This window comes from Pristiophorus japonicus, chromosome 2 (genome assembly GCF_044704955.1).
Source record: "Pristiophorus japonicus isolate sPriJap1 chromosome 2, sPriJap1.hap1, whole genome shotgun sequence".
In the NCBI taxonomy this organism is placed as follows: domain Eukaryota; kingdom Metazoa; phylum Chordata; class Chondrichthyes; family Pristiophoridae; genus Pristiophorus; species Pristiophorus japonicus.
In genome coordinates this window covers 266163872-266185229 of record NC_091978.1, presented here as the reverse complement: position 1 = coordinate 266185229, position 21358 = coordinate 266163872, and the positions used below count along the sequence as shown (strand labels likewise).

Below are 21358 nucleotides of genomic sequence, written 5' to 3'. Positions count from 1 at the left end.
TCACACCTTGTTGGCGTTGTGTAAACTTCCATTCAGCCGATTCATGCCGCTTCTGAGGGTATGTTTGCAAGAGCTGTGGAACAATGGGGCACCTCCAACGAGCTTGCAAATGAGCTGCAAGCTCTGCAAAACCTGCTAACCACCATGTGGCAGAGGAAGATCAGCCCATGGTGGATCAAAGCAATTTCGAGCCTCAGAGGAGGCAGATGCTGAAGTACACAGGGTGCACACATTTTTGACGAAATGTCCACCTATAATGCTGAATGTAAAATTGAATGGCTTACCCGTAGCCATGGAACTGGACACTGGAGCTAGCCAATCCATCATGAGTAATAAGATGTTTGAGAGACTGTGGTGCAACAAGACACTCAGGCCAGCCCTGAGCCCCATCCACACGAAACTGAGAACGTACACCAAAGAGCTCATCACTGTCCTGGGCAGTGCCTTGGTCAAGGTCACCTATGAGGGCACGGTGCACAAACTGCCACTCTGGATTGTCCCGGGCGATGGCCCCACACTGCTTGGAAGGAGCTGGTTGGGCAAAATCCGCTGGAACTGGGATGACATCCGAGCGCTATCACATGTCGATGAGGCCTCATGTACCCAGGTTCTTAACAAATTTCCTTCCATTTTTGAGCCAGGCATTGGAAAATTTTCCGGGGTGAAGGTGCAGATCCACTTGGTCCCAGAGGCATGATCCATTCACCACAAGGCGCGAGCGGTACCTCACATGATGAGGGAGAGAGTGGAAATCGAGCTGGACAGGCTGCAACGCGAGGGCATCATCTTCCCAGTGGAATTCAGCGAGTGGGCCAGCCCGATTGTTCCAGTACTCAAAAGTGATGGCACGGTCAGGATTTGCAGTGATTATAAAGTAACTATTAATCGTTTCTCGCTACAGGACCAATACTCGCTACCAAAGTCAGATGACCTATTTGCGATGCTGGCAGGAGGCAAGACGTTCACCAAGCTTGACCTGACTTCGACCGACATGACGCAGGAGCTGGAGGAGTCTTCGAAGGGCCTCACCTGCATCAACACGCACAAGGGACTGTTCATCTACAACAGATACCCGTTTGGAATTCGGTCGGCTGCAGCGATCTTCCAGATAAACATGGAGCGCCTACTCAAGTCGGTACCACGCAAAGTGGTTTTTCAGGACGACATATTGGTCACGGGTCGGGACACCACCGAGCACCTACAAAACCTGGAGGAGGTCCTCCAGCGACTGAATTGCGTAGGGCTGTGGCTGAAGAGGTCGAAATGCATCTTCATGGCAACAGAAGTAGAGTTTGTGGGGAGAAAGATCGCGGCGGACAGCATTTGGCCCACAGACACCAAAACAGAGGCTATCAGGAACGCGCCCAGGCCACAGAACGTCATGGAGCTGCGGTCGTTCCTGGGACTTCTCAACTATTTTGATAACATCCTACCGGGGTTAAGCACTCTCTTAGAGCCCCTACATGTGTTATTGCGTAAAGGTGAGAACTGGGTATGGGGAAAAAAACAAATAATTGCTTTTGAGAAAGCCAGAAACATTTTATGCTCCAACAAACTGCTTGTATTGTATAACCTGTGTAAAAGACTTGTGCTAGCATGTGATGCATTGTCGTATGGAGTCGGGCATGTATTGCAACAAGCTAACGTTACGGGGAAGTTGCAACCTGTCGCCTATGCCTCCAGGAGCTTGTCTAAGGCCGAGAGGACCTACAGCATGATTGAGAAAGAGGCATTAGCGTGTGTGTTCGGGGTAAAGTAAGTGCATCAGTACTTGTTTGGCCTCAAATGTGACCTGGAAACCGATTACAAGCCCCTCATAGAAACATCGAAAATAGGTGCAGGAGTGGCTATTAGGCCCTTCGAGCCTGCATCACCATTCAATAAGACCATGGTTGATCATTCACCTCAGTCCTCCTTTCCTGCTTTCTCTCCACACCCCTTGATCCCTTTAGCCGTAAGGGCCAAATCTAACTCCCCCTTGAAGATATTCAATGAACTGGCATCAACAACTCTCTGCGGGAGGGAATTCCACAGGATAACAACTCTCTAAGTGAAGAAGTTTTTCCTCATCTCAGTCCTAAATGGCATACCCCTTATCCTTAGATTATGTCCCCTGGTTCTGGACTTCCCCAACATCGGAAACATTCTTCCTGCATCTAACCCGTTCAATCCCGTCAGAATTTTATATGTTTCTATGAGATCCCCTCTAATCCTTCTAAACTCCAGTGACCACAGGCCCAGTCAATCCAGTCTCTCCTCATATGTCAGTCTGTCATCCCGGGAATCAGTCTGGTGAACCTTCGCTGCACTCCCTCAATAGCAAGAACGTCCTTCCTTAGATTTGGAGAACAAAACTGAACACAATATTCCAGGTGAGGCCTCACTAAGGCCCTGTTCAACTGCAGTAAGACCTCCCTGCTCCTATACTCAAATCCCCTAGCTATGAAGGCCAACATACCATTTGCCTTCTTCACCGCCTGCTTTACCTGCATGCCAACTTTCAATGACTGATGTACCATGACACTCATGTCTCGCTGCACCTCCCCTTTTCCTAATCTGCCACCATTCAGATACTATTCTGCCTTCGTGTTTTTGCCCCAAAGTGGATAACCTCACATTTATACATTATACTGCATCTGTCACGCGTTTGCCCACTCACCTAACCTGTCCAAATCACCCTGCAGCCTTTTAGCATCCTCCTCACAGCTCACACTGCCACCCAGCTTAGTGTCATCTGCAAACTTGGAGATATTACACTCAATTCCCTCATCCAAATCATTAATGTATATTGTAAATAGCTGGGGTCCCAGCACTGAGCCCTGTGGTACCCCACTCGTCACTGCCTGCCATTCTGAAAAGGACCCGTTTATCCAGACTCTCTGCTTCCTGTCTGCCAACCAGTTCTCTATCCACGTCAGTACATAATCCCCAAGACCATGTCCTTTAATTTTGCACACCAACCTCTTGTGTGGGACCTTGTCAAATGCCTTTTGAAAGTCCAATACACCACATACACTGGTTCTCCCTTGTTCATTCTACCAGTTACATCCTCAAAAAATTCTGGAAGATTTGTCAAGCAGGATTTCCCTTTCATAAATCCATGCTGGCTTGGACCGATGCCATCACTGCTTTCCAAATGTGTTGCTATTTCATCTTTAATAAATGATTCCAACATTTTCCTCAATACTGATGTCAGGCTAACCGGTCTATAATTACCCGTTTTCTCTCTCCCACTTTTCTTAAAAAATGGTGTTATATTAGCTACCCTCCAGTCCATAGGAACTGATCCAAAGTCGATAGACTGTTGGAAAATGATCACCAATGCATCCACTATTTCTAGGGCTACTTCCTTAAGTGCTCTGGGATGCAGACTATCAGGCCCCAGGGATTTATCGGCCTTCAATCACATCAATTTCCCTAACACCATTTCCCGCCTAATAAGGATTTCCTTCAGTTCTTCCTTCTCACTAGACCCTTGGTCCCTTTGTATTTTCGGAAGTATATCCCGAGTTTTTCCCTGTTCGCTGAAAACAAGGGGATAAATACTAATGCCTCAGCCTGCATACAAAGGTGTGCACTCACGCTATCAGCGTATAACTATACTATCCGCCACAGGCCAGGCACCGAGAACTGTGCGGATGCTCTCAGTCGGCTACCATTGCCCACCACGGGGGTGGAAATGGCGCAGCCTGAAAACTTGTTGATGGTGGCGCAGCCCGCAGTCTAGTTGATGGTCATGGAAGCATTTGAAAATAATAAATCATCTGTCACGGCCTGCCAGATTAGCACTTGGATCAGCCAAGATCCTCTGCTGTCCCGAGTAAAAAACTGTGTACTGCATGGGAGCTGGGCCAGCATCCCCGTTGAAATGCAAGAGCTAATCAAGTCGTTCCAGTGGCGAAAGGATGAGTTGTCCATTCAGGCAGACTGCCTGTTGCGGAGTAACCGCGTAGTGCTACCCACAAAGGGAAGGGAGACATTCATCTCGGATCTCCACAGCACACTCCCGGGTACTGTAATGATGAAAGCGATAGCCAGATCCCGCCTGTGGTGGCCCGGTATTGACTCTGACTTAGAGTCCTGTGTACGGCAATGCCGCGTGTGTGCTCAGTTGAGCAACGCGCCCAGAGAGGCATCACTAAGTTTGTGGTCCTAGCCCTCCAGACCATGGTCGAGGATCCATGTCGACTATGCAGGCCCGTTTCTCGGTAAAATGTTCCTGGTGGTGGTGGTGGATGCTTTTTCAAAATGGATTGAATGTGAAATAATGTCGGGAAGCACCGCCACCGCCACCATTGAAAGCCTGAGGGCCATGTTTGCCACCCACGGCCTGCATGACATACTGGTCAGTGACAACGGGCCATGTTTTACCAGTGCCGAATTTGAAGAATTCATGACCCGCAATGGGATCAAACATGTCACCTCGGCCCCGTTTAAACCACCCTCCAATGGGCAGGCAGAGCAGGCAGTACAAACCATCAAACAGAGCCTTAAACAAGTCAAAGAAGGCTCTCTCAAACCCGCCTGTCCTGAGTACTGCTCAGCAACCGCACAAGACCCCACTCGCTCACAGGGGTGCCCCCGGCTGAGCTACTCATGAAAAGGACACTTAAAACCAGACACTCGCTGGTTCATCCCAACCTGCATGATCAGGTAGAGAGCAGGCGGCAGGAACAAAATGTAAACGATGGTCGCGCCACTGTGTCACGGGAAATTGATCTGAATGACCCTGTGTATGTGCTAAACTATGGACATGGTCCCAAGTGGATCACGGGCACGATGATAGCTAAAGAAGGGAGTAGGGTGTTTGTAGTCAAACTAGACAATGGACAAATTTGCAGAAAGCACCTGGACCAAATGAGGCTGCGGTTCACAGACTGCCCTGAACAGCAGACACCACCTTTTTCAAGCCCACAATACACACCCAAAGGATCAACAACACCACCCCAGACCAAGAAATTGAACCCATCACACCCAACAGCCCAGCAAGGCCAGGCTCACCCAGCAGCCCTGCAGGGCCAACAACACACCAGCCCAACGAGGGCACAGCCAATACAACAGAACAGACATTTGTGCCGAGGCAGTCCACCAGGGAAAGAAAGGCTCCCGACCACCTCATCTTGTAAATACGTTTCACTTTGACTTTGCGGGGGAGTGATGTTGTGTATCTGTAAAGCATGCACTCCCATGTTCCGCCACCAGGGACCGCATTCCCTGAAGTCCCAAGGGATCCCAGAATCCCTTGGGAGCACTGTATTTTAGCCGGCCCCTAAGGTCTGTTCCTCACTCTGGAGTGTCTTAATAAAGACTGAGGTCACTGTTACTTTAACCTCCCTGTGTGCAGTCTCATCTGTGTTAGGAACACAATAATCATGGTATGGAATTTCAGTCCTGGAGAGTGGAAAAGATGTTCCCCTTCACTAAAAGTACAGAATTTTCTAGAAATTGATTCACCACAGAAGTAGGAGCCCTTCACCCATGTCTTATTTTTCTTAAGCTCGGACATTTGCAGAATACTCAAATGTATACATGAATAAACAGGATCATCCAGCCTCTCCTTGACTTGTGGCATCAGTATTTAGCAGGCCAGCTACTCCATATAATTTCTGCCTCTGTGCATGACTAACCTGGCTCTAGAAAGCTGCAAGTATCAGAATTTAGCCAGTTCTCCTTGCACTCCTTCTACTGTTCTCTCGCGAGGGAAAGCAAGATAACAGTACTCGGGTTGTGTGATTATCTCAACATTCATAGGACTAATGAAGGGCTGTATTTTGACAAAAAATGTCCTGAATATGGTTGTGCAATATTAGTAATAAATGTGTTAACACACTCATAGAAACTCCACTGCCCAGTATTTTAATTAAGATATTGACCCCGATTTTGCATTAGGTAATGACGGCAAACTGTTCGCGTTCGCCATCATTACCCGTTTGAAACTGACTACAACTTCGGGATTTAGCACATGCGCATCTAAACGCAGAAATCTTGAAGTTGTGGACAGTCATTCACTGTTCTGATACAAGCTGCACTATGGATCACCTCCACCCCTACCCATAGCCAGCAGTTAGTGAAATAAGTGGAACTGTCAAAAACATGAGCTTTTCCGCAGTATAGGTTGAACCTTCCTTATTCGGAACCCTCGGGAGCTGGCCTGTTCTGAATAAGGGATTTTTCCAGACAAGAGGTGGTCACGTTAAATTAGATGGTACAGGTGCTGAGCAAGGGGTTATCGCGGTTGTTTGGCTTGTGGCAGAGAGATCATGGTGCGGGGGGTATGGGCGGTGGATCGCGGGGTCACGCCAGCCATTGCGGGAGTTGGCAGCGAGGAAGGACTTCAATTTATTCATGTCGGAGTTCTGTGCATGAGCCACCCGGTTCCGGACGAGGGGTGGTTCCTTATTAGGGAGTTCTGGAGATTGGAGTTTCAACCTGTAATATCATTGTTAAATATGCCATTAAAAGTTAAGCCTTGTTGGAATAGGTGTAACTGGGATTTTAACAGTGTATTGACTGCTAAACCGTACTGGCCTTGAAAACCTATTTTATATATTTGTGGAATGTCAAATTGCTCCATTATGATAAAAATTGCAATTTAAAAAAATATATACTTTTTTAAAGTTTGTTCATGATATTTCAGATTCTACCTTAACCCCATGTATCTGTCGCTCTGTGTAACATTTTTAAAGAGCGAGGATAGAAGTTGCTTTTTATTTTCTGATTTGCTGCCTGTGAGAATTCTTCAATGTGATTGGTTGCTTAGACAGCTTGATGACATCACTGCTGCATCGCACTAGAAATCCCCTATTCGCAGCACTACAATCAATTACACGTGGAGAAACCTCAAGTTTTTGCCACAGAGATGGAGATCTCTCTGTCGGCAACTTTCTTTGAGGTTAGTAGCAATCGACATCGCATCGCAGCTGTTCGTAAATTATGGGCCAATATCCCATTAGTGTGGATGCACTAATATTTTTGTTATTAGTATCACATCACATTATTTCAAGGCATATGGAAGTTACACAGATTAAGATTCTCGGAAAGAATGAAATAGAGAATACTGTGTGATATCCTAATTTTGTCATCGTGAGGATATGAGCAGGACAAAGAACGTATAGGGATGCATATTTTCAGCTTAGCAGAAACAAGAAAGGAAAGATCAAAGAAGCACTGACCATAGCAGTGTCAATAAAATCGAGAGAGGCAATGAAGTTTGTGATGAAGAGCGAAGCTTGTCACGTCCCCAGGCAACAATGACTGAGGTTATGTTAGAATATTTTAAAATGGTTTAAATGGTCAAGTATTCCAGGGTGCTTTGCTTTAGCATTTTAGCCAGAGAGTGAATGTAGAGAAAAGGGGAAGTTGAGTCTCATCTCTGTATGTGAACAAATAGACAATTTGGAAGCTAAAAGACAGAGAATGCTGAAGTTTCAAAACTATGATAAATACCCAGGTCAAGAGATGTCCCATTCCAAGATAAAGGACGAGTTGCTCGAAGACGCCAGCATATCACAGTAACTGATAGCATTGAGGTACTGCTAAGGCAGTCAGAACTATGGAGGCCTGCAAGGCCATAAGTAGATAAAGACTGGTCTAAGCATTTCTGAATATCATAAACAAAGCTTGCAGGACAGAGTTGGAGGCCGAAGAGATTAGTACAAGCATGGTGTCAGTTCGGTGGTATACTGTTATGAATACATGCAGCCCAAGGCAGCTGAATAGTATAAGGGTAAAACCTGTTCCCTCCAAATGTTAGTGTGCTCTTGTGGGCAGTCGGGAGCCCTTTCTCCGGCGGGTGTGGATTTCGTGGCGAAAGGGCCCTGAATGGCAATGGGTCAGGATCCCACTCTGAATCCACCTCTGCGAGAGTTTCTGATCTGTCAGATCTGCATTCGGAAAGCAGACCCGACGGCAAGGGCAGGCAGGTAATTAACATCATTAAAAAGTACTTAAATGCTAGTTAAGAGGCTTAAAAGCAGGCATTTACAATTTTACCAACTTTTTGAAGGGTTTGCCATGCCTCGGAGAACACGCCAGGTAAGTGGAGTCGGGTTCTCAGTGATTCTCTATTGTTTTGGCTCGTTGATAACTGTAGAATTGGTATAAATGCTACCATTTCCCAGCTGCCCATTTTCCAATGTCAGAAGCTGAAGCCGTCAGGGTTTGGAAGAGACTTTTGTGCTTTTTGCAGTTTGGATGTGTTTCATTCACTCTCTATTCACTGTCACCTCCTTGGGGCAACCTCTCTCACCATTGACAGGGCACTTCTGTCATCTGAACCTCACCTGCCATCTATTCCAGCAGCATCGGTGCCCTTGAAAAAAATCTTACCTTGGTCCTTAGGATCATATCACGATCAGCCCCAACACCAACATCACTAAATACACCAGCATCACCAACAGCAACACCAACCTTCTCCGCAATCACCTGATGCTGCACAGGACACAGGGCATCAGCACCTGGCCACATTGCTTGCTGGGAGGCCAGTGATGGGGGGTACGCTTATGTCTGACCATTCGCTACAACTCACTAAGCCACTTCCAAATGTGCCCACAAATCTGTCTAAGAAGGCAAAGTGCTAAAAATAAAGATTTCAATATTTGACAACCCAGCAACGTTAACTATACATGAACATTGGCTAAAGGATCCAAGTGCCTACCTTTGTGTGTTGTTAGTTGGTATGATTGGACAAGGATCTGCGTGAGTGTCAGAGGTGGCTAGTGAAATGGGGAACTGATAATATAGATAGATAGAGGGATGGGTGGAGGTACAAGGTAAGTTGGTGTGAGAAAGGATGTGCAGGGGTAGAGTAGGGAAGGCAGAGTGATGGGATGTGATGAGTGGCACAGCAGGATGAAGTAGAGTGTGGCTTTGCAGTAACGTCTCGTGATCTACTGAGATCATTGAAAGGTTTGCGCCACTGTAGCCTGGTCCTCCTGACGAATTCCCTGCTTGTGCCCTCCTGTGCAATGTGCAACCAGGCTGCGTTGGTGTCCTGGGGAGGTCCCTTCCGCACATGGGAATGGAAGAGGCCCTTCCTACATGCTGTGACTCCTTCCATAAGTATCTGGAGGTATTCATGAGAAAGCATGAGTGCAGCTCTGCACCTCTGTGCAGTGCTTGTCAGTGTTTGCAGTAGCTCAGAACTGTCAAAATCATTGTGGGCATGGTCCCTTTAAGGAAACCAGCTGATGATGCATCATCAAATGATGTCATCCGACCGGCTTTCTCTTAATTGGCCAGGAAGCCCGCAGGGATTCAGGACAGAGAGCAGGCTCGAGTTGGGAGCGGGCTTACCACACGCCACCAACCCGGCTGCATCGATCCCGCCATGTGTAGAGAAATTGCCGGCAGCAAGTCTGGTCAACTTGAACTTCGTGGAGGAAACAGGTTGTATTAATTGCTTTTCATTTAATGTAATACAGGGTACTGTAGAATAGTTGTACAAGAACAATAGTGTAATTCGGCAATGTATATTAAAGCTTGTTGTTTAAAACTACTTGGGCCTGAATTAGGTGGAAGTTAATGTTGCAGAACTAACAACCCTTTGTTGCGACCGTTTACACGGGAAATCCGCTAACATTGGGGTCTCCAGGGTGGGCATGAGTTAAAGGTTTAAAAATAACAAGTGCTGCAGTTTTAGTAAATACAACCAAATATATATTGAGTGGAATCGTCCTAGAATTTTATTTCCACTGCATCCCAAATTGAGGTCAACAAGTGTACTTCCACCTTATTAAAACATTTTTTTATAGATGAACAAAAAAGTCCTTTCTTGCAGCAAAATTCCAAAGTATCTTGGGGCGGATTTTCCAGTATTTTGCGCTCCATTTTTTGCCCCAGAGCGGCGGCAATGGTGGCGGAGCAAGTGGTCAGCCTCCAGCGCTCCGCGGGAGTTTTCGGGGTTGGTTTTGCGGCGGCGCGGAGCAGTACGCCTGGAAGAGCTGCGCCGGTGTGCAACGCCTTTGGTTGTGACACTGCCGCGCTTTTTGACTCCCGCCCAACCTGTATGCCCAGCAGCGAGTCCCACTGTGACTGCCTGGGAAAACGGGTGTTCCAACCTATACCGACGGCAGAGAGGTAAGTAATGCTGTCCTAAGGTAAGTGTGATTGTTTTTACTTTTCATTTTCTTTTGTGATTTATGTTGTGGTGGTATGGGCTATATATTGGGAATGTTTTTGTGGGTTTTTTTCCCCCCCCAGGCGTCTCTCGGAGCGCTTCCGGCCCAGATTTTTAGCTCGGGATTTTCCCATGCTAACGCCCTAAGAGGTGTACAATGCCTCCCTTAGTGCTGCGCCCCAGACTCAGGGTCCAGATGCCCAATTTTGATGACTGAGGCGCAAACTGTTCCCGGGCACAAAATTTATCGTCCCGCCACCGTTACCGTCCCAAAATCATCAAAGCTGAAAATCCAGCCCAACTTATGTTTTCCATGTCAATATATCCTTACCAGAGAAGAGTAGACATGGCCATCTGTTCCACATACAGGATGAGGATGAACCACTGGACATGGTTTGCAGTTTGCTCCTTTCCATTGCTTGTGGGCCAGGTCGGTTTCTTTCATACTACACAGAAAATAAGAAGTGTAAAAATTGTAATTTTCTTCTCATAAACTGTTTTTAATTCCTTTTTTCCACCAGGTGAGTAATATTATGCTGAAATATGGCATAGTTTGCATTAATTGCAAAAATTAAGAACAAAGTCAAGTCCATTGAAGCTTATGCCTTTTGTAGCCAACCTTTCTTTTTTTAATATCCAACTGCATTTAGAACATCCCTAATATTGGAGTAGAAATTCCAACGTCACGGGTCTGTACGAGTTTCTACGGACCCGGAAAGGCATCGGAAAAGCTGATTTTCAGCGCTGAAAACTGGCTTTTCCGATCTGTCAAGCTCCAGCTTGCCCAGCAAATGTCCTCAAAAATCGTGCGTCTGATAAAAGCAGGCGCATAGCCTACTTTTACAGGCGCAAGTGTTTTAAAACACACAAAAACATTGTAAAATAAAGTTATGAAAACATATTTTATTGTTAAAAACCCTCCCTACCACAGTAATTTAAATGAATCTTATATATATAGTGTATATTTCCTATTTTTTATTAGTGTTTTGGGTGTTTGGGGGGGGGCATTCTCATTCATAATAATGGGAGCTCCAACTTACCGAGTTCCCATTATTATGAATGAGAAAATACTGTACCTTGATTGGCTGCCCAGAGCCAGGTGACTCCAGCTCCAGCTTACAGACGTCCTTACGAGCACGTTCTGCGACGCGCAGGGAGAGGAGGCCTGTGGACTGGAATCACTGGTAGGCGCAGCAGCTTTAGGTAGGTGCTCATTTTTTCTCTAAAATCTAGTTGATCACCCGCGGGAAGGAGCAAGCGGGATTTCTGGGTCATTATTACCTCCACTATCATGCCTGGAAAATTAGTCCAAACATGTATTACTCTTTAAGAACTTTTTCCTAATATCTGTTTCAAATTGTTTTTCACAAATTTTAAATGTATGTCTTCTGATCCTATTTTCTTGTCTTGAAGTAATATTCTGGTTTATCTTATTTTATCATGTAATATTTAATATAATTTGATGCGGTCCCCTACTTAACCACTTTTCTTTTCTGTAGAGCTTGAGTTTCTGCAACCTTTTCCCGTAGCCTTTTTTTTGTTCCTCTACATGTATGTACATGTTTTCCTGGCATAGTAACTAGAATTGTAGTCTGAGCAGTGCATGGTCGAGGCTATGGGGGGGAATTTTCCGGCCAGTGCTGAGCAAACCCGACACACAACAGCGGGGGAGGCAATTCAGGTCATTAGTGGTTTGTTTATAGCCACTTAATGCTTCTTTCCCAGCTTTTTGAATTTGACAGGTCACCCACTGGTTTCCTGCTGTGCTTAGGCTTCGTCTGAAAAGCTGAGGCAGGAGGTCACTTGCCATTGTTTCAGCTGATGAGTTGATAGCTGCAAATGTCAAGTCAAAACTCCCAGCTGATTGAGAAATGTTCCCTTAGCAACTAGCTTCTCTCAACTGCATTTCAACTACAAATTCAGGATGCTGCAAGTCGTTACACAAGTCTCCATCCAGTCTGACCTCATTACCTCTCCCTCCTCTCCCACTATTGATATATCACCTCTATCATCTGAAGTTCACCTGCCATCTATTCCATCAGCATCGGTGCACTTTGTACTCTCTCACCTTGGTCCTCAGAATCCCACCACAATCAGCCCGAACAACAGCAGCACCAGGCACATCAGCAGCACCAACAACAACATCAACCTTCTCCGCAATCAACTGATGCTGCACAGGACATAGGGCATCAGCACCCGACGACCTTGCTGCCCGGGACGCCAGTGATGGCATCACCATAGCCAGATTTACTTCACTTGATGCTGTACACCATGTCTGCCACATGATGCCCCAGATTAGCACCACCCCACACCAACACCATAAAGCATCCCTACAATGCCCAAGCCATTCTTTTCACACTCATCAGCATTGTGGTGCATACTGTTATAAGAACATAAGAAGTACGAGCAGGAGTAGGCCATATTGTCCCTTGAGCCTGCTCTGCCATTCAATGAGATCATGGTTGATCTGATTTTGGCCTCAACTCCACTTCCCTGCCTCTCCCCATAACCCTTGACTCCCTTATCTTTCAAAAATCTGTCTATCTCCATCTTAAATATATTCAATGACCCAGCCTCCACAGCTCTCTGGGGTAAAGAATTTCAAAGATTCATGACCCTCTGAGAGAAGAAATTCTTCCTCATTTCCATTTTAAATGGGTGACCACCTTATTCTGAAACCATGCCCCCTAGTTCTAGATTCACCCTCGAGGAGAAACATGTTCTCTGCCTCTACCCTGTCAAGCCCCTTCAGAATCTTATTCGTTTCAGTAAGGTCACCTCTCAGTCTTCTAAACTCCAATGAATGTAGACTCAATCTTTCTTTATATGACAACCCCTTCATCTCTGGAATCAACCTCGTGAACCTTTTCTGAACTGCCTCCAATGCAAGTATATCCCTCCTTAAATAAGGAGACCAAAACTGTACGCAGTACTCTAGCTGTGGTCTCACCCTGTACAGTTGCAGCAAGACTTCTCTACTTTTATACTCCATCCCCCTTGCAATAAATGTCAACATTCCATTTACTTTCCTAATTACTTGCTGTACCTGCATGCTTACTTTTTGTATTTCATGTACAAGGACCCCAGATCCCTCTGTATCTCAGCATGTTTTAATCTCTCCCCACTTAAATAATAATTTGCTTTTTTATTTTTCCCACCGAAGTGGATAACTTCACATTTTCCCACATTATACTCCATCTGACAAATTTTTGCCCACTCACTTAACCTATCTATAAACGTTTGCAGATTCTTTGCGTCCTCCTCATAACTTGCTTCCCCAGCTCTTTGTATCATCAGCAAATTTGGTGACATTACACTCAGTCCCTTCATCCAAGTCATTAATATAGATTGTAAATAGTTGATGCCCCAGCATTGATCCCTGTGGCACCACAGTAATTACAGTTTGCCAACCTGAAAATGACCCATTTATTCAGACTCTCTGTTTTCTGTTAGTTAGCCAATCCTCTATCCATGATGATATATTACCTCCAACTCTGTGAGCTCTTATCTTGTGCAGTAACCTTTTATGTGGCACCTTATCGAATGCCTTCTAGAAATCTAAATACACAACATCTACTGGTTCCCCTTTATCCACCCTGCTCGTTACATCCTCAAAAAACTTAAGCAAATCTGCCAAACACGATTTTGCTTTCATAAAACCATGCTAATTCTACTTGACTGCATTATGATTTTCTAAATGTCCTGCTACTGTTTCCTTCATAATGGACTCCAGCATTTTCCCAATGACAGATGTTATGCTAACGGGTCGATAGTTTCCTGCTTTCTGTCTCCCTCCTTTTTTAAATATGGGCATTATGGGTGGTTTCTAATCCACTGAAGCCTCTCCAGATTCTGGGAAATTTTGGTAGATTACAACCAATGCATCCACTATCTCTGCAGCCACTTCTTTTAAGATGCTAGGATGCAGGACGTCAGGTCCATGGGACTTGTCCACCTTTAGTCCCATTAGTTTGCCTCGTACTTTTTCTCTAGTGATAGTGATTGTTTTAAGTTCCCCCCTCCCAATAGCCCCTTGATTATCAGTGTCTTCTACCTTGAAGATCGATACAAAATATTTGTTCAAAGTCTCTGCCATTTCCCTATTACCCATTATTAATTCCCCAGTCCCATTCTCTAAGGAACCAACGTTTACTTTAGCTACTGTCTTCCTTTTTATATACCTGTAGAAGCTCTTATTGTCTGTTTGTATATTTCTTGCTAGCTTACTCTCAAACTATTTTTTCTCTCAGTTTTTTAGTCTTCCTTTGTTGGTCTCTAAAGATTTCTATGTTTGTCAGCACATTAACAGAAACTTCACATGAACATTGTCTAAAATACATACATGCCTACCCTTGTGTGTTGTAAGTTGTTATGATTGGATTAGGATGAGGGTGAGAGGTGGCTAGCGAGATGGGAAAGTGATAATGTAGATGGAGAGGCATGGTTGGAGTGAGTAAGGATGTGCAGGAGTAGTTAGGGAAGGCAGAGTGATGGGGATTTGGTGAGTGGCACTGCAGGATGAGGTTGTGTGTGGCTTTGCAGTAATGTTTTGTGATCTACTGTTATAACTGAAATGCATGTGCAGCTGCAGTCTGGTCCTCCTGACGACATCCCTGCTTGTGTCTTCCTGTGCAATGTTCAACCAGGCTGTGTTGGTTTCCTGGGGAGGTCTTTTCCGCCCATTGGAAGGGAAGAGAATCTCCCTGCATGCATATATACGCATATGGAGGGAGTCATGGGAGACCCTGGGTGCAGCCCAGCACCTCTGTGCAGTGCTTGTCTGTGTTTGCAGCACCTCAATGCAGTAGAACGCTGACAACACAATTGTCAAAATACATTTGCGCATGGCACCTTTAAGGAAACCGGCTGATGATGCTTCATCAAATGACCCCATCAGATCCGCTTCTTTCATTTGGCCGGAAAACATGCTGGGCAGGCTTAACTAGCTCAATCCGGAGAAAATCATTTTGGGGCTGGGACCCAGCATCGACATTGCCTACCATGGACCTACCGAGGTTTGTAAAATCTGGCCCTTAGTATAAGTTCCAAAGACTTATAGTGGTTGATTTCATGAATTAGTGCTCCAAATTCAGAGCTTCACATGACAGAAGCACAAACTGGGAATTCAGGTATGGAGGTCAGAATGCCCTGTGTGATTTCTGTCTATTAAAAATAAGTGACAGAAAATTGTGCAGGGCTTGCTGGGTTCTGTGCTTGAATTCATAGGGGCCGAAATTGCCCCTTTCTATAAGGCCTGTGGCCGCCTGAAAGCGGCAGGTTGGTGCGGACTGGTCGCCAAATCTCCGTGGAGGGGCCGCCATTTAAAAAATTGCCCTTCCTCAGGTTTGGAGTGGTGTAGGGGATCGCTCTGCTGTTCTCCCGCTATGGCATGCACGCGCCGGCCCCTTACCCGGCGGTGACCCCTTCCCGAAATTGCCCCTCAGGAAATTGCCCTTTCTGGAATAGCCCCGCAGGAGCGGTGACGGTGCCAATGACAGCTTTTAATGTTGGTGCCCTTTCTGTGGCTTGGCAACATAGCCGCTCTTAAAGCGGAGGTGGCGCTGCCGGCGATGCCATGTTATTTTTTTTTTGTCGGCCAACTGCCAGGTTGGGTCGACAATTATGGCCGCGGGTTTGGCTGGGCTGCCAACAGGCAGCCTGGTACCCTCTCTTAGGTGCCAGGCTGCTGACCTGGCTAAAACCCTCCCTGGTGGCCCAGTGTTTGCCACTAAAGTGGCTGCAGAGTTTGCAGCGGCCTACCGTTTAACTGATGGGGAGGGATGGTGTGACGCACCAGCACGATGATGTCATCAGCGCGGCACTGATAACTTGCAGCATTAGCCACTCCGCCCTGTCCCCACTTTCACCCCACTAGTGATGGCCACTCCGACCCGCCCCCACTTCCTCCCGATGATGAGGTCACTTCTGCCCCACTCCAAAAAAAAAACATGAAATGCTGAATTTCTCCAGTTTGGCCGCCCCATGCATTGTGGCAGCCAGATTCAAATACAGTCGGTGCGACTCGTTTCGGGCGGTGGGCAATTTCGGCCCCACAATTTATAGTCATTTCTCTACTCTTCTGGCTATATATTCCAGCAATCTATTTGCTATTTTAATTGCTTTGCCTCAAAAACCCAGATATCAAAAGTGATGAGTTCACTATATTCCTCCAGGTCTCTTTTGAAGTCTTCATGTTCTAATTAAATTTCATTCATTGTGTACTTATGATGCACATTTTCTTGACAAATGTATAATACTTTACATTTGTTTATGTTAAGTTTAATTTGCCATTTGTCTGCCAGTTACATAACCAATTTAAATCCTTATGCAAATATTTTTAGATTTCCTCTCCCTATTTTAATAACTTCAGAAAATTTGACATTTCCATTTGGTTTGAATATCCAGGTCATTAATATAGATTAGAAACAACTGTGGTTGAAGCACTGACCCCTGATAACTTCCACTCAACACTTCTCCTTAGTATGACGATATGGTATTGATTCTAGTCTTCAGGCCCAATAAATTCTGCCCAAATTTTGCCTAAATTCGATCCCGCTTAACATTTCAACCAATGTCTGGGGTGGATATTGACATTCCCATCCCAAGCAGACAGGAGCTTCTTTTCATTTCTTCAAAAGGGCCATGGAAAGTCCCACACCATCTCTTGGCCGATGAGCATTCTGGAAGCCAAGTGCATAATACACCCAAGAAATTTGGTGTTCAGGTTGCTAAGAGCAGACTTCTCAGGTGGGTGATTAATTCAAGGACAAGATTTTAAAAGGCCTAGGTTTTTGAAACAAAATCCCAGCTGCTGCATAGCTGCTCTGGTGGTGAGAGGAAGGGAAATCACTGCAGCAGTAGAGTGGCCAGTGGCTCTCAGTACAGTAGTGAAAAAGGTGTTTTTAAAATTATGTTTTTAAAAGTTTATATTCTCTATAGTAATTGGTCACTCTGCGGCAGATTCAATTTGGCTTGGCAGCCCTTTACTATTCATGCCCATCTGCCAGGAATGGAATTTTCATTGCTGATGCTCAGCATTGCTAAGGTATGAATGACAGAAAACACATCGGATGACATATTCTTTTTTTATTACACTAACATTTCGACATAGCCGTTTTTAGTATTGAACATCAACTGTCATTTTTAGCAGAAGTCCCAAAGGTAGGATGGTTCCCTCACCCAGTTCCCACTGCTGACTAGCTCATGTTCCATAGAAAATTGTGATCTTTGGATTTTTTGGTCATTTATAGGCACTTTCTGGAAATACTTTTTTTTTGCTTTCCTGCTGCCCAAAGACTTTCATGACCCTTTGTCCAAGTTCTTGTTTAATTATTATGCACTGATCACTGGTTTTCTTTACTGGCACCAAAGGGTTTTCTAACGGAATGCTTCCGAGTTGAAGTGTCTGAAAGAGGCGGAACACCTGCAGAAATAATCTAGGCAGGTCGGGCTCTCCAAGAGGTGTCTAGTGCCTGAACAGGAGGAGCAGTGATCGAGGGGATGGAGGGCAGTGAGTGGTGGCCTGTGTTCTTTAAATGTGGGGTAAGGAGGAACACTCATGTGTCCTTTGCTTGTTTTCTTAAATTTTAATGATGCTCAAAATAAAAACAGTGGTTTGCTAAGTTTCAATGAATTTACCCAGAATTTTGTGGGGGGGCAACTTTTCACATTGACTTTCTCCTGTTTTTCACACAAAGTAAAACCTGAAAAATCTGGGTTTTTAAATTGGCAATGAGAACTGACTTTAAGGGTTTGTCTATATCTGTCACATACTAAGTTTGTTGGAAAAGTTTTATTAGCCTGTAGTGATTCTTAGTAATTTTTTTGAGAAAATGTAAATTTAGTAAAAACTTTTTCTATTCCCAAAAAAGAGGACAGTTTCTAAAATCACTTACAAAATGTCCACAATATGTCCTTTAATAAGAGCATGTTGGAGGACAAGTTTAGTGGAATAACTGGCACATTTAACATTATTGTTACTTTAGTTTAGGCATATTTAACATTATTGTTACTGTCGTTTATAATTTCAACTGCAGCAGTTTGAAAAGGTCATTTTGTATAATTTTTTGGTTCAGTTAGTGGTCATCACTACTTGAGTTAGTGCATATGCTTGGGCCAGCTCTCAGAGATTAATGGATCTACTAACTAAAATGTTAAAACTGTTTATTGCAGCCCCATCACCTGAATAGTCAGGCAAAGAATAATTTTTTTTAAAAGATTCTGTTTCATTGCTCATTGACGAAACTGTGATTTACATGAGTAGACATTTCTGTGTCTACTCATCCTGTTTGCACTGCTAACACGTGACTGTTCCACATGCTTTAATACACATGTCTCTTTTGCATGGCGAATGCATATTACTATTCCGTCCCCTAGGACTTGATCAGAAAATTTCAATTTCACACTTGAACGTAAGTTGGGCTCACTGGCTTATAGTATTGCACCCAGGTTCACACATCTACAATTGCATCTACGTATTTTAAAATGCATGGGCCTAGAAACTGGCCCACTTACTGCCACGAGTCACCGCCGCGATCCAGTCTAAAAATGGCAGCCGCTACTCAAGCGCCATTCTGTGGCACGGTATTGGCGGCCACTGTTTTGATGAAGGCCTTAGTGCTGTCAATAGCAGCGCTGGCGCTGGAAATGTAAATTAAGAGAGGGTGATGTCAGTCAGTGTACAACACCGACTGAACATCACTTTAGCCTACTTCGACCTTAGCACTGAGTTCATCGCTGGGTCCTAAGCTTGTCATGAAAACCCAGTGGTCAGCAGACTAACAGAGGCGCTGCCAGTACCATTTAAAGGGACACAGGTAAGTTTGTATTTACGCTTTTGGACTAGATTTTTAAAAATTTTCTTGAAGAAGTGGTTTGGTGCAATACATGTTAAAAGTTTTTTTTAAGTGTGCAGTGAGTGTTGATGGACACTTGCAAGGCCTCAGATGTTAAAGGAAGGCCTCTGAGAAGACAGAAAATGTTGGGAATACCCAGCAGGTCAGGCAACATCTGTAGACAGAGAAACTGAGTTCACGTCTCAGGTCAAGATGCTGCCTGATCTGCTAAGTACTTCCAGCATTTTCCGCTTTTATTTCAGATTTACACCATCCGTTCACAGAGGGAAGAGGAAGACGCAGAAGGGGAGGAAGCGGAAGAGGAGGAAGTAGAAGTGGAGGATGGGAAGAAAGGATGCAATCCAGACAGCCCCTTTCTGGCAGTGATAGCCTTGATGATGTGGTCCCACATTGTTCTTTCTGGAGGGCCTCCTGGTCCCTGTGGATAGAGGATCTCTCTTACAGTGTTAACCTCTTGCACAAAGCTGGTGGGCTGTGTGCGAGACCCTAGGTGCCCCTTCCTGGCTTTCTGAGCAATTTGTGTAAGTGCTCAAGCACATTTCCCATTTTTTTAGGTGCAGAGGGCAATTCAGCTTAAAGAGCTGAAGACTCCCATTTGGGATTTTTTTCTTAATGTTATTTTTTTCAGAAGGCAGATGATCTGCGAAGGCTGAAAATTACATATTTTTACATCATTTTAATTTTAATCATTTCAGAAGGCATTGCCCTTTTAAGATCCAACAATGCTTTGCGAAATCACAGCCTCGCTTTCAGAGGCTGTTGAAGCTGCAACACCACTTGTGAATGCCACATTGGGCCTGATGCTGGGACGAACACCACCAGGAGGGTATTACACGGTAAGTTTAGTGCTGGGCTAATAATCATTAGTTCCCAGCACCAATATTTCAGTCCTGCTCGTGCCACCATTTTCATCGGCCGTTAACCCCTGGCCACAGTGCCTGTGGCAGCTTTTGTGGCAGCCACAAATTTCTAGGCTATGGTATATTAAAAGAGACAATAATAGATCCTCAGCAGTAATGTGTTCTGAGGAGTTGAAAAGACAAGAGGATGTGAAAGAGATGTTGTAAATTTTAAATTATGAAACTGAATCAAATTATCACAACAGTTCTATTGTTGTGATACTTTTCTTGGTTTATTTGAAATCATTCAGGTAACACAAGAGAACATATTGAATCTGGAGCAAAATTGTGGTTGATGATCTGAGAACACTGAAATTTAGGTTATTCTGAAGCCAGTTAGCAGTTCAAAAATGGTAGTAAGTACTTAACCTGCCCCTTACCCAGAGAACAGAATGAACTTTTCTGAATACATATCACATTATTTATGCTTGCCTACCTGCCTTACCTTTATAAATTAGTTCACAATTTTTTATATACGTACATAGAAATAGGCCATTCAGCCCCAGGAACATTTTCCGCCATTCAATTAGATCATGGCAGATCTGTATCTCAACTCCATTTACCCACCTTTGCACCATATTCCTCAATATGCTTACCTATCAGAATTCAATCTATTTCAGTTTTGAATTTTTCAATTGACCTAGCCTCAACAGCTTTCTGAGGGAGAGAATTCCAGACTTCCACGAACCTTTGTGTGAAGAAGTGCTTCCTGACATCACCCCTGAACGGCCTAGCTACGGTTTTAAGGTTATGTCCTGTGTTCTCAACTCCCCCATCAGAGGAATTAGTTTTTCTCTATCTGCTTTATCAAATCCTTTAATCATCTTGAACATCTCAATTAGATCACTCCTTAATCTATACTCGGGGAACAAAAGCCTAGTCTATGCAACCTGTCCTTGTGGTTTAACCCTTTTAGCCCGGTATCTTTCTGGGGAATCTGCACTGCACCCACTCCAAGGCTTCCTGAGGTGAGGTGTTCAGAACTGAACGCAGTACTCCAGATGGGGTCTAACCAGAGTTTTATACAATTGTAGCATAATTTCTACCCCTTTGTATTCCAGTCCCCTCTAGATAAAGACTAACATTCCATTAGATTTCTTAATTATTTTATGCACCTATCCACTAGCTGATAATGCTTTCTGTACATGGACCTTTAAATCTCTCTGCTCCTCCACAGTTCCTAGATTCCTACCATTTAGAAAATACTCTGATTTATCTATCTTAGTTCCAAAGTAGATGACTTCACACTTGCCAACACTGAATTCTATCTGCCATAGTTTTGCTCACTCACTTAATCTATCAATGTCCATTTGCAACTTTCTGCTCCCATTTACGCTACTTAATGTGCCACCTAACTTAGTTACATCAGCAAACTTGGGTATACGGCTCTCTATTCCTTCATCTAAGTCATTGATATAGTGTAAAGCTGAGCCCCAATGCATCATCATCATCATCATAGGCAGTCCCTCGGAATCGAGGAAGACTTG

The 21358-nt window shown here is 44.6% G+C and overlaps 1 protein-coding gene across 4 annotated transcripts in view; it reads right to left on the bottom strand.

Moving 5' to 3' along the window:
• spock3 (SPARC (osteonectin), cwcv and kazal like domains proteoglycan 3) overlaps positions 1–21358 on the bottom strand; it is a 1033635-nt gene that overhangs the window by 469168 nt on the left and 543109 nt on the right. For all 4 annotated transcript variants that reach the window (XM_070871342.1, XM_070871338.1, XM_070871346.1 and 1 more), the window contains one exon: positions 10449–10563. In XM_070871342.1, coding sequence (XP_070727443.1) covers positions 10449–10563 — 115 coding nt within the window. The remainder of the gene's footprint in view (positions 1–10448; positions 10564–21358) is intronic.